The following is a 17,753-nucleotide window of genomic DNA, read 5'->3' on the forward strand; positions in this document are numbered from 1 at the left end:
TTGGACCCGTGGGCACATTTAGGAATTTGAGAAACTGCTGTGGGCACTACCACAAAATGCCTAATCAGTGTATTGCCACTTACCTGTCACATCTACAGATCTTAGGCTGCATATTATTCAGCAAAAACATTGGTTTCGTGTCTGTTGGACACCACGATGTCTCTTTAATAAGTGATTGTCTAATGTGGCAGTGCAATAAAAGTAATTAAACATATGTTTTGTCAATGTCCAGTAGTTGCTTCTTTTGGGGAGGTGGTTATTACACAGGTAAATTTTGTACTGGAACAGTCTTTAATATTCACTGATGTACACACTTATTTACCTGCTTCATGGACATTAACAAATGGTCAGTGTAAATGGATTCTCCGCACACTTTTGACAGCTAAAAGACTGATTTACAACATTGGAAGGATAAACACTCACCTCCTATAATGAATTGGATTGAGGACCTGACAACACTTTCAATATTCAAATGGGTGGCATATAGATGCTACCTTCAAATAGATACTTATTTGGATATTTGGCCCACTTTTGTTGAAGCCTATGTATAATTGCTAGAAAGTTGTATGCATTTCATATGTATTCATTGCTATGGATATATACAAATTCATGTACGTGTATAAAAATGGGATTTTTTTAAAAAGAAAAAATTAAAAAGTTTTGCAGGCACCATATTAATGACCCCTTCATGGGCACTATTGGAGGTGCCTGCAGGCATCATCGCACCTGCGGGCACCATGTTGGGGACCCTTGGCCTACCTAGTCCGCATTCTGTCCCCACAGTGGCCAATCAAAACCTTATGTGAAAACCACAAACAGATCATGAGTGGAACAGCACCTTCCTACTCATGTTCCTCAGCAACTGCTATTCAGAGGCATACAGCCTCTGGTACTGGAGGTAATATATAGCCATCATGACTAGTAGCCATTGATAGCCCAGTTCTCCATGAACTTATCTAATCCCCTTTTCAAGCTGCCCAATTTGGAGGCTGTCACACCCTGGTGGCTGAATGCTTGAAGGTCACTGTTCTAAAGAGCAGAAACTAGCATGATCCGAATAGAAGCCAGTAACTGCCTTTTTCTTATTTCCCAGTTTTTAGTTTGATGTCCCTTGGAAGGATTCTCCAAACACAACTTAATTACATTAAACTCCTTGTTTGTTTATTTGTAAAGAGGCTTCAAAAGCATCAGCTGCTTCCATTTCTGAGCAATGTTTACTGTTCCTCTTTCAGAATGATGCTGGGGGACAGCGAGTACTAGTCAATAAGTGGAGCACCTTCAACAAGGCCCGGCTGGTGTGCTCTGTCCCAGGTCCAGATGGCATTGACACTTATTTTGATGAACTGGGTAAGAGAGTCTTAGGCCAGATCTACACCTTGTGTCATGTCATTACGATCCCATCATGGTAATGCTCTATCCGTTTTGCGCATTTATTCCTCATAGGACACACAATGACATTTGTTGCGGTATATTGGATAAAGTGGAATAAAAAGCAGGAAATAATGCTACAAAAGCAGTATATTGAATGTATAATGTGCCCAACAGTTATCAGTGCACTTCAATACTGCTATAAAGCAGTGGTGTAGATCTAGCCTTAAGCGCCTCCTCTCTCTTGGGGCTAACACTGGTGGCATTGCATAGGATTAGCTCCTCAGTTTGTTACTTAGAAGTCAAGCCCTGAATATTGAGATTCACAGTAACAATATGAGGAGAATGGGGCGTCCGATGCTACAGCAGTGCTGAAATGAAGCACGTGTGGACCTGGTAAATGTGTTTTGGATGGGAGACCTCTGGGAGCCCCATGTAAGAGTAAGTGACGAAGGTACAATTCCTGTGTTAGGAAGTCACTATATAAGATAGATCCCTGTATGGGTAAGATAGATCTCTAAATGGGGATCCCAAAATGGTAGGTTGGGCCTACTGATGTGTTGCAGCCTGCAAGTGTCTTCTGGATGGGCTGCCAAACTGCAAGATTTGGGTGTTGTGAGCAATATGGCAAAATGGACCACATGAATGCCTTCTAGGTCATGCGATTCTCCTTAGCAGAATGTTTTACTGCAGTAAAGTTAAAGGGTTCTCTCTCCCCATCTTGTCTGTTGTGTTTTTGGTACCAGAGCTCTTCAGCAATTGATAGTGTTTCCACTACCCCACTTCTCAGGCAGAAGATGAAGAAATGTAATTGAATGGAACAGGAATTAGGTCCTTGGAATGGATATGTTGACATGCCAGTAATCAGAGCCCATTTTAAATGCTGTGCACCAACCTTCTCTTCCACAGAGGATGTCTTTCTTCTGAGGACTAAAGACGGGAAGAGCCCTGAGATTTACGCACTATTTAGCACCATCAGGTGAGAATGTTTTGCTTTTGTGGCTTGGTCCTCTGTGGTCCTTATTTTTAATGGTTATTTAAAGAAATTTTTCTAGTTGCTGGCTGCGGGATTACAGAAGAACAAGTGGTGGCCCTGCAAGGAGCTTGCGGGGAAGAGAATGCAGAGGTTGGGCAGAGAGAAAGCTACATTCTCCCCCTCCTTTCTGAGAATTCCTCATTAGGTGGGGAAGGAGAACCTGGGAAGGCCTGGCGCTTGAGCTCCTCTTCTCCTGGACCATAGATGTCTCCTCTGGGTTCCCCCCCCCAACCCCCATGAGGGGTGTGGGGCAGGAAGATGGGGGGTGAGCTTGTTCCCACTCCCCTTCTGTCCTGATGCCAGCATTGTTGCTTGTCTTGGGCATTCACAGTCCTTGCCCTGTAGAAGTTTTAGGTGTCTTGTAGGACATCCCTGAGTCCTCCTCAGCACTGTATAGCAGGGAATGTGTGTGTGAGAGAGATGCCATGCTTCCCTCTAGGCCCTCACTTCATCATAAGGGCTCTTGATAGGCTGAAGGGAAGCAAGTGGCTGTCCATTTGCTTTCCTTCAGACACCTGAACTTCAAACTCTATTGAAAGTTAAACCTAGTTCAGATATTTCTTATCTCCCTAGGTTACAATAATGATGAATGGGATTTATTTTAAGTACATGTAAACACAGCCTGGGGCTTTGTTGCACCTTGTTCTCTTCTGCCAAAGATTTTCCAAGTAGCAGAGAGCAGTGTTCATATGCTATATTTGCCCTGTGGCAGGTTGGGGCAGGAGGTGCAAAAGGAGGGGCTCAAAACAAGCCCCCACTACTTTTCAGGAGATCTTCACCAATCTAGCAGGTCCCCAGTTCCTCCCTTTCTGTGTTTGCATGTGAAAAGGGCGAGGATACAAATAGCTGACTGTGGAAATATCCTTAATTCCAACCTTCATTGTACTCCCCTGCATGTGGGGGCTCTGAACATACTTGGTTTTAACATCTTGATTTTAACATCTGTATTATCTGTCAGCCATCTGTGCTGACAACTGCTTGCTGTTGGTTCCTTCTCTATCTGCAAACATATAAATAGGCAGCTTACTTTCAGTGACACCATAAGCAAGAACATATTGAACTGTTAAAATATATGTATCACCAGGTGTATATGACTGTGAAACAGTCTGAAGTTGGACAGTTATAAAAGGTACCCTGGTTCAACAAGGGTCATATGCATGAGGAAACTGGCTTCAGTGTACATATCCTTAGGTGGGTCAGGTGTCACATGCACAAATGAGCTCTGCATGCATGGTTCCTGAATCTATCCAGGTGTGTGTATGTGTGTAATCTTGGTTAGAAAATAAGCAATAGTGCTAATCAGTTGTTCAGGCAAGGGAATATGGATGGCTAGATCTAGTTCCATTGTTTCCTTCTCTCCTGATGACTGATCAGTGCTGTCCCTGATTATGGTTATGTGTATGCAGCACTGGCTAGTACACAAACATTTAGCTGGTTCATGACAACGCGCATGAATCATTTAGGTCTCAAAATAAATGTCATTAAAATGTATTATTACCGCCTAAGAAATTGAAATACGTAGGAGAAAAAGAGTGGACACTATTTCTACCTCCTACAACAGGACAAAACCAGTATAAGTAACAATGAATTTTTCTGGTGATTGTAATCCTATGGACATCTACTTGAAAATAAATCCCATTAATTAGGACCGTAACCCAAGGAGATAAGAAACAAATCTCAACTAGGTTTAATTTTCAGTTCACCATCCAAATTGTATCTTGGTATGTTGGGGATTGGTAGCCACCTCTGGTGCTGTTCAAGAGCCTTTTTTAAGGGCTATTTTGCAGATGGGATCTGAAGCTTAAAGACTACAACTTGCCAAAGATGGGCTTGTGAAAAGTCTCTGAGCTGCCTTTTAATTATTTCAGCCCAGGTCTAGTATACTGCCCATAGAATTGTGCCAGTCTTGGGTATTAGCAAAATATTAGAAATGTACCAGTCCTGTCCTGATATATGTTTCATTAGTCAAGGAACAATTATGATTTTTCAGCATTCTCTTAATATGAAGAATTGAGATATATGCTGTGATCTGGGATTTTGAATACTGGATGATATTAGCTCATCCTAGATAACTGAGGAATTAAGTTTAAAGCATTTGCACCTGGGAATGTAACTCTGTAATTTACTTCCCCCTCTTATATACCTTTGATTTGAATGTACACTCTAATAAACATGAAAACAATATTTGGGCAAAAAAGTACTTCCCCCAAATAGGTTCTTACTATGGCCAAACCTTTCTCATTACAGCAATGTCTTCCAAGGCTTTGCCATCTGTGTATATCGTATGGCAGACATCTGGGAGGTTTTTAATGGACCGTTTGCTCATAAAGATGGCCCCGACCACCAGTGGGCAGCTTATGAGGGCAAGGTGCCTTACCCGAGACCAGGAGTGGTAAGTAACTCATATGTATGTTTTGAAAAATATTTGCTATTTGTTAGTAGTTGGAGAAGATACCTAAGAGGGTAACCTTGCTACAGGATATTGATGTTTTTGTTACGAATTCAGAGCAGAGCATTTTTGGTAATCTGGCCTAGTGGCCTTATAGCTATCTCCATTTTTTTAACCTTGAACTTCCTAGTTATGGGCTATCATAATAAACTAATGCCAGTGGGGGCCCTGCAGGGGGGTGTAACAGACTTAAAATGCAAATTTAATCTGGGTTGAAGTGTTATTTGACCATACTGAAGAGCCACTTAGTGGTTTGTGACTAGCAGTGTTTTATGGCTTAGAAGACATGGGGTAAGCTGTAAACTCCATTCAAACCAACTAATGGACTTCCAGGGAAAACTACCCTGCAGATTTACAAGCATGCAAATATGGCATTAGAATACTTTTTAAAAGCATATGCGAAGTGGTTATCACTTTTGATGGAGCAGTGTTAGGGCTCATACCAAGGCAGTAACCCAAACTGAAAAGTTACATTTTCAGAGACTCGGCATTCTGGTGAAGAAGCAGACACTTCTGTATCTAGTCCAAAACCAAGACTTCGTTGCAAATGGCCAAATGGCCCACCCACTGCCAGCCACCTTAGAGAGACATCTCAAAAGATAAAAGCACAGTCCATGTAGAGTAGCCTTCCCCAGCCTGGCGCCCTCCAGATGTGTTGGGCTACAACTCCCGTAATCCCCAGCCAAGATGGTGTGGAGTTGTAGTCCAGCACATCTGGAGAGCACCAGGCTGGGGAAGGCCGATGCAGAACAGCTTCCAAGGACGACCAAGGGTCCGCAGCTCAGCGGCAGAGCATGCACGCTCCATGTAAAAAGACCCAGTTTCAAACGCTGGCATCTCCAGGTAGGGCTGGAAAAGACCCCTGGCTGAAACCCTGGAGAGCCATTGTCAGACAGTGAAGAAAATGCTGAGCCAGATGGACCAGTGGCCTGACTCGGTATAAGGCAGCTTCCTGTGTTCCCAACAAATAGCATTTATAAAGATTTCAAAACCTAAATGACGTAAGGGGCTATATCTCATCAATTTTATCCAGCCAGAACCATTGCTTATCAAGGTATCTAGTGTAACTTGTATATATTTCTAGAATGTAAGGCAGAAGTAAGCTGTAGAGTCCCCCCAAGAATCCCTACTGGATCCTGCGCTATTTGGCTAATTCATAAATGACCTTCTCAGGGGCTTCTGGCTGATAATGGACAGAGGCAGAGCTGAATGGGATGGACTTTTAGCCTGATCCAACAGAGCGACCCTTATGTTTTTAAATGCTCGAGACAGAATCGTTTTTGTAAAGCAGGGTTTGTGGTGGATTTTCTATGGTGCCAAGTGACCCCGGTTGCAAACAGATAAGCCGCATGAAATGAGCCGCCATTTTTGCTGTAATGGTGTCCTTTCTCCTCCCGGCCAGTGCCCCAGCAAGACCACCAACCAGCCAAGCCGACAGTACTCCTCCACCAAGGACTACCCTGATGAGGTTCTCCACTTTGCACGTGCCCACCCACTGATGAGCAAGTCTGTGTACCCGTTGCATCGCTGGCCTGTGCTGGTGAAGACCAACCTGCAGCACCGCCTGCGACAGATAGTGGTGGACCGCGTGGAAGCTGAGGATGGGCAGTACGATGTCATGTTCGTTGGCACAGGTGCAATGGGGAACGCCAGTCACGAGGCGAGCCGGGGCTTAGCACTGCCTGGGGAGTCACATCTTCTGGGTCTGGACTAGCCTTCTCCCTAATCTCATCTGTGTGGGGTTGGTTGCCATTATGGAAAGGAACACTGTGTGTGTTTGGAGGCAGTGTCTTGGAATTTCACTTGTTCCTGCTATGGAAAACAAGTTCTGGGCTGACTACTGGTGATCCCTGGATCAAGTTAAACTTTTCCTATGTGGGTGAAACCCTAATGGTCTCAGCCAAGCCTTCTGTTTGCTGACAGAACTGCTCCTGAAGCTTTTCAGCCGCTGTCTCTCCTTAGTTCTTTCTTGTTGAATTGTCCACTTACAACCACAATTTCCCTTTCTGGACTCTTCTGCTTGAGACTGTCCTTTTGAGGCTTCTCTTTAGCATTTCTCCCATTACTGCTCTGTCCTAGCCCATCCTAGAAGTGTTGTCTTTTCCTTGCCTTATGCTGAGGTGTACTCCATTCTAAGGTGAGGTGAAGTGCTTGTTTGACTAGGTGTGAGAAATAGGAAAGTATTTTTAAAGGTGACGGTTAGACAAGGGGGCAGAATACTTTTGAAGGGACTCTCTTCTTTCATCTTGTCCCAGTAAGCCAGTGAAACTACCTCTCCATTGTTCTGTGCGCTGAGAAGTTCGGCAAGCAATCCTCCATCTATTCAGAAACCGATTTTCCTTTCATTAGCATAGGTTTTTCATCAAATAGGTTTCTGGGGCAGAAGGAGTAAAAAGGATGCCCATGATCACACATACAGTCAGTGGTGTAAACTAAGAGTCAGATTACAGGTCTCTTAACCTCCAAGAGCTGCTCTTTGTATCCTTACAGTGCTTATCCATTGGCATAGCAGGATCCCAAAGGACATGCTGTGTTCGCACATTTCTGTTCATTGGCGAGCCGTCAAAAAGGAGCAGGCTTTTGTCCTTGTCAGGATGCCAGGTGACCGAAGAGACGGCCTTGTTTCAGTGTGCTCTTTCTCTCCTTCCTGTCTTCTAGATGCTGGCTCAGTACTTAAGGTCATAGCCCTTCAGAGAGGGAACTTCGCAGCAGCTGAAGAAGTTGTTTTGGAGGAGCTTCAAGTGTTTAAGGTGAAGTTTAAAAGGCAGCATGTGCACAAAGTGATGTGCTTCATATGTACAGAACAGCAAAGAAAGTATCATGTGATGCACGTGGAGATGTAATTGGCTCAGCACTCTGTCTTCGTCCACATTCAGTTTGCATGTATTCCTCTTGCACATACTGGCAGCCTGTATGCATATTTGTGTACGGATGTTACCTGTCCCACTTTATGTTCAGGTCACAGAAGAAGTGTATTTGTGTATTTGTTACAGCCCGATTACCATACAGACTATCCATTTATCTTATGCCACAGAGATGTGTGCTTTTAGCTTTGGCAGCCACTGGTTAAGCTCTTGAGGAGTTAAACCAGATTATGGTATTAATCAGCCTGCATTCACAAGGTGCACACGGCCTCTTCCCTTCATACATCTGTACTTAGGATGCGTCTGTATTGGAAACTGGAAAACTATATTATAATGAACTCCAGTAACCTCAACCCCTGTAAACAGAGGACGCTCCCATGCAATATATAGTACTTTACCTCTAAGGTTTGGTAAAAAGGTATACATCTTTTCCATCATGGACTTGATGTGAACACCACAGTGAACAGAAATGACTGTTTTCAGGCTTGGTTCACATATGCCTAATGAAATGTACATATCCAGAGCTCCCATATATAGCAGGGGTAATTGCACATGCGTAGGACCATGCTCAAACACTCATTATTTAATAATGTCTATACTATGTGTAACATATAAGTCACTTTATGATTGTTATCCCATTTGTCCTCACAAAAAGATAGTTAATACTCGCATTTTATTGAGCTGAACTGGATGGATTTTGAGCTGCAGTCTCCTGGGTTGTCAGTCCACCACTCTGTCCATTTGTTCCACAGGTTCCTCCCGGGATTAATGGAGTGGGCCTATGGGGAATGAACTATGGCTAGTAGTAGCCATTCAACCATTCAGTTTCCCCTTAGGACGTGACTTTCCATAGGACATGACTTCCGTGACTTTCCATAGGACATGACTTCCATGACTTTCCATAGGACATGACTTTCCAGCATTATTCTGGCTCTCAGCCTGATAATGTTCTTTGTGCTCCTTTGTTTCTGCGTGAAGGTAGCTGGGAGCTGAATGACCCTATATGGCTGTAAGAAAAGCAGGACAGAAATGTGCAGCTGTGGGATAGTGGCAGGGGTCATTTTTGTGACATATTTTAACTGAGGCCGTTTCTTTTTCTTCCTTCAGGCATCAATCCCCATTACTGAGATGGAAATCTCTGTCAAACGAGTGAGTAATGAATGGCTTCTTTACAGGACAAGTGTGGTGGTGGAAAAACCAATGTTCAGGAAGGCCATAGAAATACCATCCATGTTGCAGGCTACTTCAAGTAGTGGTGGTAGTGTTCAGCACTGTTTTTGAAAGAAAGCCCTGCCCAAAATTTCATGGGAGAGCCAGGGCAGATGTAGTATTTGTTTAGACCTGTAAAAGAGCCCTTGATTTTAATCTTTATCTCCCCTTTAGTCCCCAAGATAAGTAGCAGGACTGGTTGGAGCCTTCCTACTGTATTCCAGTTCCCATAAACCACACAGTGCTGCACTTCTGTCCCAGCATGCAAGATGCGCCCTTTACTTCTCATGACCTGAAACACCTCTTTTAGTCATCTATAGTCTGTCAGTGTGCCTCTATTGTAGCCTGCCAGATTCCTTTATAACCTTTTTCCACTTGGATTCCCTATCTAGAGCTATCAGTATATTTTGTTATGCCCTGATGGTTCTAGATTAAGTTTCCACAAACCTAATTTATTCTAACTTATTTGTAATTTTATGAGTGACCTTTCAGTTCAAATATGGCCCCCAAGGCAACTTACAGTTAAATTTATTGTTTATTGGTCGAGTAGTGAATTTGGAGTATGACCAACTTAGGCAAAATGGTAGGTGGAACCCAAGTTTCTACTGAAGCCGAGGAGGAGTTTCTGCTGGAGACAACAATGCACTAACGTCAATGCATTGGTTTACTTCTGTTGTTGTGATGGGAATGCTATAGAAAATGTTGGCTGGAGCATTAGGACTCAGCTATCAGTTACTCAGTATGAACTTGCTTGGTTACTAAGATCAGGAGGACAGGCCCTTTTGAAGACACCCTCGCTTACAGAGGCCTGCTTGGCGGGCATGTGGGAAAGGGCTTTCTCCTGTGTTACTCCCAAACTCTGGAAGGCGCTCTCTTTGGAGTTACGACTGTCCCCACTCTCTCTGCATTTAAGAAGGGGGTCAAGATGCATCTTTTTAATTAGGCTTTTTAAAGTGCTATGGCTTTTAAGGTTTAAAGGTTGGTTTTAATATTTTATTATTTATTTCTTTACAAGATTTATATGCCACTCTACATCCAATAAAATTCCCAAGAGGTGAACAATAAAAAGGAAGGAGCAAAAAGAATCAAAATACAAAGTTAAAATCATTAAAGTCAAACTATGGTAATAAAAACATGGCTGGTTAGTCGTGGAAGGTGTGTTTAAATAAAAATGTCTTCAGCGGGCGCCGAAAACAAAACAACAGTGGTGCCTGCCTGACATCAACAGGCAGGGAGTTCCATAGAGAGGAACCCAACCACTGAAGGCTCTGCCCTGAGTGGACTCCAAACGGACTACAGGTCCATGGGGAACCACCAGGAGTGTCTCATCAGTTGGCCTTCGTGACCAGGCAAGTTGGTAGGGAGAAGGTGCTCTCTCAGATCCCTTGATCCCAAGTTGTTGAAGGCTTTATACACCAATAACAAAACTGTAAACCTGGCCCGGTATGAAACAGGCAGCCAGTGCAGTTCCCTCAGTAGAGGTGGTACATGCTGAAAAGGGGCAGCCCCCGACAACAGCTGAGCTGCTGCATTCTGCACTGGTGGCAGCTTCCAGACCAACCTTAAGGGCAGCCCCACATAGAGCGCATTGCAGTGATCCAATTTTGAAGTTACAAGCGCCTGCACCACCGTGTTACTAGTTGCTGTACCACTGCTATGTTTGTATTTGTATATTATTCTTGTCTGAATTCTTGTAAACCACCTTGGTTGGTTACAGAAAGGCAGTATATAAACATAGTAAACCAACCAATTGATCGATCCATCAGTCTGACCACCCCTGCTCTCCTGTGTTTGGACAGCAAATGCTGTATGTGGGCTCCCGGATGGGAGTTGCCCAAGTGAAGCTGCACCAGTGTGAGACATACGGGACAGCCTGCGCAGAGTGTTGCTTGGCACGGGACCCTTACTGTGCCTGGGATGGCCACACCTGCACCAGGTACCAGGTATCAGGCAAGCGTCGTTTTCGGCGGCAAGACATCCGAAACGGGAACCCCATGCACCACTGCCTGGATCAAAACTTGACAGGTGAGGGAAGGTGGTGATGCATGCCTGGGCCAATGGCCATGGACTGTGGGAGAGAATGGGGCAGCTGTGGAGGGAGAACCCTGTCATATGCCACATCCACTGCCCTTGCAAGTATGGGTGGTGTGAAAATGACAGCAGCTTGGTTAGTAAGCATCAGCTGAGGCCTCTGTTGTGTTATCAAAGATGTGCCGCAGGGGAGCCTCCATGAACACTGAAATAATTCTCTTAGAGTTCTCAGGTACGTGGGCCAAGCTTTTGCAGTTCTGTGGTCTGAAAAACATAAAAACAAAACACTGTGTTCTTAGTTGGAATACAGGGAGGTAGAGGAAACCTCCATTCTGCTGGCTCCTGGATAACCTGTGCTGTAAGCGCTCTCTTTTTTGTGAATGAAACAGATCTCTCTGTGCTGAAGAGCCACCCAGCAAGCCCCTGACATGTAACAGCCTGGCCCAGCAACAATACTGGGCCAGGCTGATCCCCTGTAGGGAATTTGGTGATTTATGCTAAGCTTTTGATCTCTGATATGAGCACTCTCATGTTTCCGTAGTGGATGACTTTGACAGCACGGAGGAGAAAGTGGTGTATGGGACAGAGCACAACAGCACCTTCTTGGAGTGCATCCCCAAGTCACCCCAGGCTGCAGTGCAGTGGTTTGTACACAGGTCCCCAGAGGAGCTAAGAGACGAGGTGAGGCCGTTTCCTTTCCCCATTGTCTCGATTCTCTTTTTCCCTTTTCATCAATAAGGAAAACTTTTTTCCCCCCCTCTCTTCATTTAGACCCTAAATGCATACAAATAACCAGTCTACCTAACCAAATATTGCTCCTGCTGTCTCTTTCAGTTACCACCTTTTTTCTCCTGGCAGGATAACTGTGGATTCTAGTTATCTGCACTCCAGCATTCTTTCCCCCCAGCCACCACCATCACCACCATTCTGAGCACAATGTGTAGAAAGGCTCTGTCTTAGCCAGCCTGCCTCAAACTCATACCTTCCACATGTGTTGGATTACAACTCCCTTCATTTCCAGGCAGCAAGGCCTGGCCCTGCTGCCCAGGCCTCACCCAATTTCCCTCTGGACTCTTACTGCCTTTTCCCATTTAGAGCTATAGTTATCTTCCAAACCCTTTAAGCTTGAGCTGAAGGAGGTCAGGGAGTATCTATACTGAAATACGAAGCATCTATGGAAAGCACTTGAATAGATGCCTGAGAAGGAAAGTACACCCTCTGTGTACTCAGAGCAGAGCTGACCCTGGAGAACTATATTGAGGGCCACCATAGATGAGTTAGAGAGCAGGACAGGAGGTGATTTCACTTCCCTTTCCTCCTTACAAAAAACAAATTCAGCAAGACAGGCCTCTGAGCCCATCTAGTTGACTTACGGAGAGTGGTCAGGGATGGTCAGGAGGGGCCGTGTCTCAGTGGCAGAGCCCTTGCTTTGCAAGCAGAAGGTCCTAGTTTCAGTCTCTGGCATCTCTAGGTAGGGCTAGGAAAGGACCCTGCCTGAAACTCTGGAGAACCACTGCCAGTCAGTGTCAACAATACTGGGCCAGATGGACCAAGGGTTTGACTCAGTATAAGGTAGCTTCCTATGTTCCTGTGGCGATGGAGAGGGCATAGGATCTTGTTGACAGTTGCCTCTCCTCTCCCCTCCGCCCACCGGAATGCCCCCTTCTTGACCTCTCTGAGGTCTTTGGATGAACAGCTGCCATGGTGCTTGCTGCAATGGCTGTGAGGGGGCGTGGCCAGAGGAGGGAGAATGGCCCAATGTTGGATTCCCCCTCCCGAGGTCATAGGAGTGTCTACAGCCTCAGGAGGGGGAATCCAACATATCCTGTGGTCCCTGAGATGCTCTCCTAGGGACCATTGTATTGCTGTGTTAGTCTGTGTCACACCAAGTTGACACAGCTGAGTCCTCCTGTCCAGATGTTGACAGATTCTTCAGGACCTTCTCTTTGTACTTCCCTTCAGCCTCTTGTTACTTCATGTGGTCCCTCCCACCCCCCAATTCCCACTTCTATGACCCTTCTACATTTGGTTTCTTTGTCTTGTCTGCTCTGTGGAGCTTCACAAGGAATTCTTGAATTAAACTGAAAATAGAGAGGCCCACGCTCCTACTGTGTGAGGTCTTGCCCCTCTCTTCCCAGAGTTAGCAAGCCAGTCTAATTCCCAGGAAGCTGGGCTGAGAAAGATGTGATAATAGTGTATGGTTAATGGGGAATTCTCTGGAGCAAAAGGGGCATAGAAGGCGGACTGGCGAGTAAACACAGCTGAGGAAGTTCTAGTCCAAGACTGTCAACTGCTAATCAGGACAGCACTGGTGTCGTACAGAGAGCGAATGGTGTCAGACCTCTCCCTTGCCCCCCTGATCCCCATAGCTTTCTCAGGGACCACACAGAGTAATGGAATGTGTCATTCCCGCTGGGTTCCTTGTTCTGGATGTAAGACAAATAAATACAAGTCAGTCATCAAAAAGGGGGAAATTAAATGGATTCTTGTGTGCCTCCACCCCCTTCTCCTCAGCACTGATTTTGGGTGCAGCAGCTTTCCCCTAGGAGGTGAGAGTCATGTCATAGGACCTGACTGAAATGGATCTTTACAGGTGGAAGATTTTATCGGGGAACAAAGCCTCCCTCAAGACAGAGCTTGCTGTGCCATCGTGTGTGTGTGTTTTGAACAAAGACAGCTTCTCCATCTAGCATTTTGGGTGCCCTTTGGTGGGGCAGCCGGTTAGGCAAGCGCTCTTTCCCTGGAAAGATCCTTTCTCGCTTGTGGAAGGTTTTGCGGCAAAGCGTCTAAGTAGGAGTGAAACAGCCAGAGAAGGTCACGGCCTAATTGCAAAGAAGGGATAGGGTTAGCGGGTGTGCACAGCTGGGGAGAGTTTGAAATAAGAGGTGGTTTCTTTCCAGGAAATTATAGGCCACCAAATCTCAACCTGCAGACTCCGTTGTGTCAAGGGGTCTGACAAGTCCAACACTATGCAAACTTGAGAGAATGACAGGGAGAGCAGCTCGGGCTTGCATGCCTTAGCAAGAGGCAGAACTGCAGGCTGGGACACTGAATCATAGAACAGTAGGGTTGGAGGGGGCCTACAACCCCATCAAATCTAACCCCCTGCTCGGTGCAGGAATCCAAGTCAGAGCATTCCTGACAGATGGCTGTCCAGCCTCATCTTGAATGCCTCCAGTGTGGGAGAGCCCACCACCTCCCTAGGGAATTGGTTCCATTGTCGTATTGAAGCATGCTCCATGTGGTTCAGAGGAGCCTGTAGCCTGATTTGCTGTTTCAGGAAGTAAAAAGAACTCAAGACCAATGTGAACAACCAATGGAATTGTTCTGTTCTGATCCTGAGGACTTTCCTCCTCTGGATTTCACTAATTGTGTGGACGTTCCTCTCCCTTGACCCAATCTTCTGCAGCATCCCCATTATGTAGGAGTATATGTAGTTTTCATTTCTAAATATCCCTATCAAGGAGTCCTGGATTATATGATCCGTGTAAATTATGTGTATTAAACAACTATTTTTCATAACTTAATATGTCTCCTAGTTGTGGGGAGGGTCAAGATGCATTTCTGATCACTGGAAATGCTACACACACACACACACACTGCCATTTCCAGATTGCTGAGGGCCCTTGGGCAAGGCACCCTCAGTGGGCCCCATCAGCGAGTCCACCTTCTCACCACCATTGTCACCAGCTGCCATTGCTCCTCATCCTCTTTCTCATCACTGACCCCATTTGCTTGTTTGACGGGCAGAGAGCCAGTGAGCATCTGCACCTTTTCACCACCACTGTTGTCTGGGTCAGAGTGAGAGGCAGATGAACAAGCAGGTTTCAGTGGTGAAGTGGATTCCAGGGGACTTGTCAGTGGATTCCTGCTGGGGTGTGGGTCCTTGACAGGTGCCCAGTCATGACTACCCTTGATGCCAGCCTGTGAATGCATGTGCGCGCGCACTTGCACCCCCCCCCCTTTTGAATCTTTACCAGGCATCGGCTACATATTTTTAAGCACATTGTCACAGCTGTCAAAAACATATGAATCGTGACATTTTTCAGGATGCTGTATTTTTGCACATAACACAACAGGGTTTACATCTGTGTAAATATTGGCAGCCATGCCACTACTTCCTTCTGACAAACTGGCAACCATTCTCTTGTCTCCCTGTGATGCCTTGAGAAAGTCCTGGTGCACCCGCAGAAATCTGGTCCCATCTAGCCGCCTATTTTATTTCCTTTTCCCTGACGCTTCTTCCAGGTGAAGACAGATGATCGGATCATGAAGACCGAGCAGGGACTGCTGTTCCGGAAGCTCTTCCGCCAGGATGCCGGAACCTATTACTGCAAGGCTCACGAGCATGGCTTCACTCAGACCGTCACCAAAATCCTGTTGGAGGTGATTGAGAGTGAGCAACTGGAGCAGGTCTTCCAGCGGGAGCAAGAGGAAGAGCCGCCTCGCCTGCCCTGCCGGGGTCCTGATCCCCGCCAGCTGCACGGACAGAAGATGTGGTTCAAAGACATCATGCACCTCATTGGCTATGGCAACCTGCAGAAAGTAGAGGAGTACTGTGAGCGCGTGTGGTGTGGGGACCGCCAGCTGCGGCACAAAGGCAGGCCCCCGAAGAGCAAGAACATGCTGGACGGGGGCAAAAAGGGCAGGGGCAAGCAGCACAGTGAGAGGAACCGGGTGCCCAGGCAGGCAGCAGCCACATAAGCGGAAGGGGGAGCCAGCACATGGCAAGAGGAGAACATGAGAGGAGGAGGAGGAGGAGGAGGAAGAGAGGCATTATGGACAAACCTTCCTCTTCGTGGATGAAAATCAACCTCTCTGGGAACTGTCCTTGCGATGGGACTTGTCCTGATGGAAGGGATCACCTTGCTGATGAGCTGAGCCTAGAGACCTTCCTTGCTGGAATCACAGCACTTCCCTCCGCCGCTAGCAATGGAGACGAGGACTCCAAAGACACCAAAGCATTACCTTCCCCTGCCCTGTCTTGATGTCTTTCACTCACACACTGCGGGTTGGTGGTATCAGGGCTGGGAAGGTGTGGGGCGGCCTTACTCAGGAAGACCCTGTCTATACTCAGCGCTGCCCCCTAGGAGTAGGGTGTTCACTATGACTGGGCCACATGGTGTAGAGAAGGGACCATTAGGGATCTCACCCTGTGGCAGCTCGAAGGCAAAGGGAGGCTACCAGCACTACGTATTGGAAGAACAGCCAACACTGTGCTTCCAAGACTGGGTGGGAATAGTGGGGAGTTGCTGCTGGGGATGGTGGATGCTGGAAGGCAGTGCTGTCCTGGAGGTGACGAGTGACAGAAATATCAGCTGTATGCAGCAGGAGACAAGATCACATGTTTGAAGAAACAGATACCTGATCCCAGTGGATTTCCCCTATATAATGCATATGGTTAGAAAGCGAATGGATGTGATCACTGAGCTGTGGATGTAATTGTCCTTGGTGGCAGAGGAGGCAAATATTTATTCATAGATCTAAGGAACCTTATTGTCCCAAGCTTACCCTGGCTCTGGCCAGAAGACAGAAAGCAGTCTAAAGTCTCTGGGCATTTTTAGACATGAAACTTAAAGTGCCCAGTTGTGTTTTATAATGTGAATGTCATACCTACATTGACCAAAATGCACATTTGCATTACAAATGCCCCTCTTCTGCTTTCCCTTTCAAATGAAAAACAATGTTGCATAAAATACGATCGCATAAAGAGTGCAAAAAGAGGCTCACATGTTATACTGCAGTCATGTTTGATTTTGGCAGGTGGCTTGTTCTCAGCTGCAAAGCTGGAGTGGGGGTGGGGATTCATGGGGAAAGTGAGTGGCAGGAGAGGAGTTAAGCCCTTTCTGCTGCAAAGTGCCCCCTCCCAAGAGCGTGTTGGAACACAGAGGGAGCCACCAGGCTAATACTGCAGGTGGCTGCAGCATAACATAGTTGGGCCTCAACCATATGTGTGTGTGGACTTCCTGTGCTTTGCATGCAATCTCATTCTGCCCAGAACAGACATACCTATATGCAAGATCCTCCCCATCTGTGACTTCCAAGCATTCCTAGCAACATTCACTGGGCCGTGCAACATTTCTGTGACCCAGTGTCAGAACCCTATCAGGGTATTTACCTTAAGTACCTTCCGTCTTTCACTCCTGTGCCTCTGTTGATTTAAACAGCAACAGCTGAATGAAAACCACCAGTTTGTTCAACAAATAAATGAAACCCTTATGCAGCAAGCTCAGACTCGGGGGAAAGCTTTTCTTCTCTTGTTTTCAGTGATTTGGCCTTCACTGGTGCAGTGAATGGTCTCGTAGCAAGCTATACCTGGGACTGAAATTTCTTGCTAAGATGTATTTTCTACAATGTTACTATGCAATCAGAAGTTGGTTGTTTCCCCCAAATACTTATAGAGCAATATATGTGTCCAGGGGCAAGAGAATAAAACTCAAGCCACTCTGATTCTGTGAAGAGATTAGGAAGTCTAGCTGTGAAGAGACTTTTCCTGGAAGGTCCTCCAAGTGACCATTTCCTGGAGGAAGATTTATTATCGCTAATGATCAGTATTGGAATAAATTGGCAGATAAAGGCCATTGTTTGTTTCTGGCTTTCTGCAGACAATGGCTCGTTGTTGGTTGTCCAGTTTAACATTCGACTTGGATGAGCAGCCTCAGAAAGCAGTACCCTCCCCCAGAGGTATAAGTCAAATGGGGGTTTCTGCAGCAGTCCCTGGCAAATCCTCAGTGGGACTGCATAACCTAAGGTCACCTGGACCTAGTGTTGGATCAGTTCAGACCTTGGCACATTC

General features: G+C 46.0%; 1 protein-coding gene across 1 annotated transcript in view; it reads left to right on the top strand.

Moving 5' to 3' along the window:
* The window catches only part of SEMA3G (semaphorin 3G), a 102,409-nt gene extending 84,862 nt beyond the window's left edge, over positions 1-17,547 (top strand). The window contains exons 8-16 of the mRNA XM_084839701.1: positions 1,233-1,347; positions 2,278-2,347; positions 4,652-4,796; positions 6,256-6,487; positions 7,512-7,603; positions 8,825-8,866; positions 10,726-10,951; positions 11,499-11,638; positions 15,206-17,547. Coding sequence (XP_084695827.1) covers positions 1,233-1,347; positions 2,278-2,347; positions 4,652-4,796; positions 6,256-6,487; positions 7,512-7,603; positions 8,825-8,866; positions 10,726-10,951; positions 11,499-11,638; positions 15,206-15,661 — 1,518 coding nt within the window. The 3' untranslated portion in view covers positions 15,662-17,547. The remainder of the gene's footprint in view (positions 1-1,232; positions 1,348-2,277; positions 2,348-4,651; positions 4,797-6,255; positions 6,488-7,511; positions 7,604-8,824; positions 8,867-10,725; positions 10,952-11,498; positions 11,639-15,205) is intronic.
* The last annotated feature ends 206 nt before the right edge of the window (positions 17,548-17,753 follow it).

Source organism: Heloderma suspectum, chromosome 2 (assembly GCF_057233095.1).
Source record: "Heloderma suspectum isolate Gila_16-S chromosome 2, 16-S_ref, whole genome shotgun sequence".
Lineage (NCBI taxonomy): Eukaryota > Metazoa > Chordata > Lepidosauria > Squamata > Helodermatidae > Heloderma > Heloderma suspectum.